Raw genomic sequence first — 6,732 nt, 5'->3', positions numbered from 1 at the left:
CAGAGTTGGCAAAACTCTTTATTGAACATCTCTACAAGCTATATGGCCTGCCCGCAGATATAGTGTCGGATAGAGATAGAAAGTTCAACAATCATTTTTGGAGGGAAGTCTTCAAAAAGTTGGATACTACTCTGAGTATGAGTACGACGGACCATCCGGAGTCTGATGGTCAAACAAAAAGGGTTAACCAAATACTCGAGGATATGTTGCATTCTTATGTAAGTAAGAAACAATCAAATTGGAAAAAATATTTTCCCATATCGGAGTTTGCTTATAACAACTCCAAGCATTCAGCGAACGACTGGATTTACACCATTCATGTTAATGTATGGATTCCAGCCGAGATCTCCGATGGCTGTAGGCCTAGAAAAGGAGAAGATTCAATCTGTCAAGGATTTCCTTGAAGATATGAATGATATGCTCGGAGCCGCACGAGAGAGCATCCGTAGCGCACAGGATCGCGCTAATACATTTGCCGATAAAGGACGCAGACAAGTGACCTTTGCAGAAGGTGACTTTGTATTTTTAAAGGTTCTTGCGCAGTCAGCAACCATGCAAACGGGAAAGTGTGATAAACTTTCTCCTAGATATTGCGGTCCTTTCAAGGTCCTTAAGAAGATTAGGGACGTAGCCTACAAACTTGAGTTACCGGAGGGTCTCAAGTTCATCCTGTCTTCCATGTTAGTAAAGTGAAGAAATCAGTTCACGGGTTAGAGAACGTAGTTTCTCTAGATATTTTGGTGGAATTGATCACTCCACCAAAGATACCACATAAACCGGAAAGGATTCTTGGGTATCGAGACAGACAAACCCGACATAAAGTGTACCCATAGGGATGAGGAGGTGGCAACCTGGGAACGTCGTAGTGCAATTTCCAAAAGGTTTCCCCAGTTTGTTTTCGAGGACGAAAACTCTTCTTAAGGGGGGGGTAATGTCACGTAGGCTGTAATGCCTGTGATGACCGACGGCGACGGCAGACCGAATGGCCATGTCCGGGGTTCAGTGGGAGAGGACGCCCATGCGGAGTCATGGGCGGCCAGGCTAGTGTGGACGGCAAGCCACACACTATATAGCCTGGGGGATGAGGGGCAATCCTCATTCTTCCTCTATGGCTGGGTGGTGAGCCAGAGGCCGTCCCCTCTTATGGTAACGCCCGTAGAGGCGGCGTTACGGGAATGTAACACACACCTTGATCATACCACATTGGTCATCAAGCTTGTGGACGGAAAATCTGCAAAACCCCTAGACCTAGTGCATGACCTCAAAGGTAAAAGTCTGTGACATGACATTCCACCTCACATTTATAGTCATGGACTTTCGTAATGCTGCATATGACAACATCTGGGTAGACCGTGTTAAAATTACAGCAATGTGATGAGCTATGGTGGATCAAATGCTAGAATCAACATCATTAACAAGAGATTAGTGATAATTAAGACGTGATTAGTGAGAAATTAACTGAAAGCTTAATGTAGGCATGGATAATCAAAAACCAGCAAACTCTCATTAGACCAACACCTCGATTTATAGGGTTTACATCCAAGCATCGAATCCCACTAATCTCTCCTTGATTCACTCCACCTCTCCAAAAAAATCTCCACATCTCCTAAATCTCCTCATGCTACCCTTTCTCTCCCAGTAGATTCTTCTCACCTTTTCACACTCACATTTACATATTCTCTTTTACAGCCTCTAGCCAAGGGCTTTTTTTCGCACACCCTATTCACTTGTATATTTCAACACCTCTCCTCAAGTGAATACTCCTAGCACACCTCTCCTCAAGTGAATACTCCTAGCACACCTGGACCCTATACCAAGTTTCCCTCTTACTTGATAGTCCGCGACCAGTGCCTCAAGTCCCTAAACTCATAGTCCTTGACACACTCTCTCTATGTGTCCAAGGCTACTACAAGTGCCCGTAACCTTGACTAAAGTGCTCATACATACATCTGCCACATGGTCTATATCATCAATGGCTCAGAGGTGGTTTTACTATGTTGGGGCAAGTTACATTGGGTTGTGGGGTTTCTCTCTCTCTCTCTCTCTCTCTCTATCTCTCTCTCTCTCTCTCAGAAAAGATGATCTGACTCCACTTTCTTAGGAGCCTCCATGAAGTTTACCGATGTCGTTCCTTCTCCACCATTGGGTTTGCTGTAGAGCAGTCTCTTGCCATGTGTCCTGGCTTTCCACAGTTGTGGCAAGTGAAGGTCCTTCCTCGTACTCTGCCTCTTCCTTGTCCTCGTCCTCGAGAGAATCCTCCTCGGGTGAAAAATATTTTTTATTCTCCTGCTGTTAAGTCCAGCCATTTGTTCTCTTTGCCTCTGCTCTCTTACTCTAGTAGAGCTCCTTCTATCTCGTGTAGCTTCAATTCAGGTACATTCTTTAGTGTTGCTACAATGTTTTCATATTCACCTTTGTCCACACTCTTCAGAAGCACTGCTAGTGCCTCATCATCTTCTACCTTTTTGCCAATAGCTACCAGTTGTTGCTTAATGCTTTTATATCTGTTCTAAGTGTGTGACTAAAGGTTCACTTTCCTTCATATCCAATTTGTAGAATTGCATTAACAGATTTATCTTTGAATTTTTAGCTTGTGTGCCAAATAATTTATTGAGTTCATCCCATGCATCTTTTGCCCATTGTATCTCTATGATGTGATGAATGATTTCATCATTTAAACTGAGTGCGATAAGTCCCAATGCTTTTTCATTCCTACTCTTCCACTCATTTTTCCCTCACCTCTGAGCATTCATCTCCTTCCTCAACTAGCCCCCACAAATTTTTCCTCATGAGCAGATACATGGTTTTTATTTGCCATGTGTAAAACTGCTCTCCATTAAATTTGGCTATTTCTTGTGCCGTACTCATGATAATGTGAAGGTGATCTTACCTCTTGATCCAATTTCAAGATTCAAGGGCAGTGTCTACCCTTTTACAACTCAATCTGGTGTTTAGGAGATGATTACAACATATTTATCAGTATAAAATCACCAAAAATTACATTAAATCAAGGGTAACCAAGTTGTACAGAATGGTTGGAGTATCAAACCATCTCCGAATTGCAATCTGAGGTTATAGGGATCTGTATCAGATACCTAATGGTTAATTTGAATCCTCAATTGTATCAAAAAATAGTGATTAGCATTGATTAATCATTACTGATTAGCAAATTAATCCTTTGTTTTGTGTGCAAAAAATAGAGAATGCGGGGAGCCCAGATCTGAGGCCTTAGAGTTCAAATGAGCTCAAATCCTTTCAATGCCATCAATAGCAATTAGTCTAGTAGAGAATTAATCCAAGAAACACAAGATTTGACCAAACATTGAATGCTTAATCTCTGTTTTACCAAAGTCACCTGCAGATTTGATGAAGAGATTGAATCTCACTGTAGACTTGATCAAATCAAATCCTGACTTCACCAACTTGTAGAACACCCTTGAAAATCCCTAGGACCAAGAGGAATTAGACCCATTGTAACTAAGTCTAATTCCTCTTGATCAAATCAAATTCTGATTCCACCAACTTGTAGAACACCCTTGAAAACCCCTAGGACCAAGAGGAATTAGACCCATTGCAACTGGAGAAGAAGAGATCATTTTTCCTCAGAAAAAATAACGCCTGTAAATTAACGAAAATTGTGAGCTTTCGTAGGCGGTTTGCTGCGCTGATTCGCTTGGCTGGAGCACAGGTGAGATAGCTATGTATGGCTACAAGGGCTTGAGCTAATGTTGCTCCTGGAGGGAGATCAAGCCCCTCCACTGACTGGGAGTACAGTGGGCTACTTGAAAATAACTAAAAAAGTGATTATTTTTTAATCATCTACTAATTTTAATTAGTTAGATAATGGACTCATAAACTTGATGGATTCTAGGCTAGGCTCTGATATCATGTTAAAATTACAGCAATGTGATGAGCAATGGTAGATCAAATACTAGAATCGATATCATTAACAAGAGATTAGATGATAAATAAGACGTGATTAGTGAGCAATTAACTGATAACTTAATGTAAGCATGGATAATCTAAAACCAACAAATTCTCATTAGATCAATGCCTCAATTTATAGGGTTTACATCCAAGCATCTAATCCCACTAATCACTCCACTTCTTTTGCTTGATTCACTCCACTTCTCCCAGAATATCTCCACACCTCCTAAATCTCCTCATGCTACCCTTTATTCTCTCCCAGTAGATTCTTCTCACCTTTTCACAGTCTCCTCTGCAGACTTGGCTTTTACCTTACTTCCGCCGACATAGCTGAAACTTCAAATGATTTCCCAGGGTATTGCTGGTGCTGACAAGTTCTTATCAGATTGTTTGCCAGGAAGCTTTTCCACGTAGCCCTTGAGATATCCAGATACAACATCTCTATCCTTAAGTTGTTCATTTTCAGCAGAAACTGTAGAAGCTACTGTTGCTGCTGCCATTGCATCCAGAACTGAATTGCGAGTCCAGCCTGACAGCGATATGCTAGCTGAATGGCTGGCAGGAAACTCAGAAGCCCAATCCTTCCATGACTTGAATTTTAGTTGAGCTACAGGTGTAGGTGGGGGCCTAGCTGGTGGTGGTTTATGTGAGGGCTGACGTGAGAGACTCGAATTATTGACTGTAAACGAAGCTTTTCCAGCATTGTCTGAAACTAAAGAATCGTTCCTTCTATCCATTCTGATCTCGATAAAATCATCATGCAGTCCTCGCTCATCATTCGAAGAGGAAGAATTGGAAAGTGTGTGATGTATACTTTCATAAGAGTCAGAGTTATGGGCTGTGGAGGAACTATTGTAAGCCTTGTTTCCTGTTACAAAACTCTTCAAGTATGGTTTTTCCAATGCCCCTGCAGTGTAAGTTTCTAATGCATTTGATGCATCCTTGGCATCAGATTGGACAGCTGACAATGGCTGAGAGTAACATCTCTGAGGAAAACCACCAAATACATCATCAACTTCTACGCTTGTGGGTGCTCGTACACTGTTGATGCCATTAGATCCCATGGTTCTCTTCAAATGGCCCCAAGGACCTGCATGTGGGGGTGAGGAGGGTAGGCTTGATGTAATGGGATCACTTCTTAAAACCATGAGGGGATTGTCCACAGTCTTTCCTCCCCTTTCGTCGAAGGAAGACAATGAAGAGAATGAACACCGCCTTGTGAACTTCCCAGAACCTGGCCTGTTCTAAAGCAGCAGTTGATTCAAACAGTAAGTAACATAACCATGTCTCAAATTCACCACTCAACTACTAACTACAAGCAGCACTCCACTAGAACTCGTCATTTATTTGACCCATTCTAATATTACTCATTGATTGGATAAATCCAAATGCAAAACAAGGCTCCAGGCTCCAATCAAGCATGAAGATTGCAGCAGATAAGGGTATTGGGAACTGATAGGCTACCTGGGCTTGAGAAAGGCTGCCGAGCTCATTGCAACTGGGATTTCATCCTGTCCAGGCTGGCCAGGAAATGCAGCAGCAGGATGGACAGGGCTCATGCGCCGAGAGCTGGAGCGAGAGCTCGCTTTCGACCTGGAGATGCCAGTAAGAGAGTTGCCATACAAACTGGAAGCCGGGAAAACATCAGGCATTTGTCCTTCTTCTATGAATATGTCCTTGTATGCAGCAGACACAGACCTTTGATCGTATGTACCACTGCTGCCACTGCCAAAGACATCATCCCCAAAGACCGCTCAACACAGGCAGCGATGAAGATCTGAATGATGGAATCCTAGCAGTTGTTCTGTCAAGCATTGCTGATGGTAATGGCCCTGACTGTGATGCAAATATCAATGTAGCAAACTTAGGCGGGCCTCCAAAGACATCATCATATTCCACTGCTGGTGAAGAACCTGCTCCAGGTGGCTCCTCTATGCCTTTGCTGATTGAAGAAGGCGAAACTCCACAGCTGTGGAGGATCCCCGCTCCTTCGATCCTTGGCGAATGCATGGGAGGCAGCTTGCTGTACGGTCCGGAGCTGTGATCCCTGTGCAGCATGTTTGGAAAATCCGCCATAGCGGTAGCAGCAAGCTCTGCTAAAGAAATGAGAGGAGGTAGATGCAGTTCCTGAGGATGGACGATGCATGGTCTGAAAATTCCCAAGCCACGCGAGTCATTGAAGGCGATGGACTCATCACACGAGCTTCCAAGCTACCCTTGCTTTCTTCCAGAGACAGCTCATTGACGCTGGATTCATGCCCTTGGCAGCTCGAAATTACATACAAGGAGAGACAAACAGCAGAAAAGGCAAGCTAACCATGCTAGGGTTGCGATGCTCACAGATATGGCGAAACGTGAAGTTTTCGATGAAGCACTGGTCTTGGTGAAAAACAATGGCAAGCCAGAAGGACAGGCAGTACTAGGGTTTCAATGAAGCAGAGGGAACAGGCTAAATTAGGGTTTAAAAGAAACTTGTGTACAGATAGCATCGGAATAAGGAACTTCGATACAGCGATGGCGAGCTAGAGTTTTTGGCGTTGAAGCCGCTATGGCAGACACCAGAAAGAGACTTCGATCTCAGTGAGTAAACACTGAGCTGGAACGATGGAAGAGTTCCAATAAAAATAATAAAATAAAAAACACGTAATTTTGGCCCCATGCCCTACGGCTGCGCACCACGTGTATTTCTATATTCTTTCCTCGCCACAAATTATTATTTCCCGCTCCCGACCCAAAAACAATGGCCTATTCGCAGGTCAGGCCGGTCCATTTTTCTCCTATTCGCCTTATCTAGTATACCTGACA

General features: G+C 43.3%; 1 protein-coding gene across 1 annotated transcript; it reads right to left on the bottom strand.

Annotated features, from left to right (window-relative positions):
• Nucleotides 1-4,186: 4,186 nt before the first annotated feature.
• On the bottom strand, nucleotides 4,187-6,506 carry LOC147604832 (uncharacterized). The gene is made up of 2 exons (XM_086794968.1): nucleotides 5,392-6,506; nucleotides 4,187-5,166 (listed from the first exon to the last, which is right to left on the bottom strand). The coding sequence occupies exons 1-2, from the start codon at nucleotides 5,577-5,579 to the stop codon at nucleotides 4,266-4,268; spliced, it is 1,089 nt and encodes a 362-aa protein (XP_086651094.1). The 5' UTR covers nucleotides 5,580-6,506; the 3' UTR covers nucleotides 4,187-4,265.
• Nucleotides 6,507-6,732: the final 226 nt, after the last annotated feature.

The sequence above is a fragment of the Cibotium barometz genome, chromosome 61 (assembly GCF_041138505.1).
Source record: "Cibotium barometz isolate CiBa-2024 chromosome 61, ASM4113850v1, whole genome shotgun sequence".
NCBI lineage: Eukaryota > Viridiplantae > Streptophyta > Polypodiopsida > Cyatheales > Cibotiaceae > Cibotium > Cibotium barometz.
The sequence above is the reverse complement of the archived record's forward strand: the minus strand, read 5'-3'. Positions and strand labels throughout refer to the sequence as shown.

Coding starts and splice junctions, on each gene's coding strand:
- LOC147604832 (XM_086794968.1), bottom strand. CDS start 5,579: ATGCCTGATGTTTTCCCGGCTTCCAGTTTGTATGGCAACTCTCTTACT. Junction 5,167..5,391: donor GCAGCCTTTCTCAAGCCCAG/GTAGCCTATCAG, acceptor GCTTTAGAACAG/GCCAGGTTCTGGGAAGTTCA.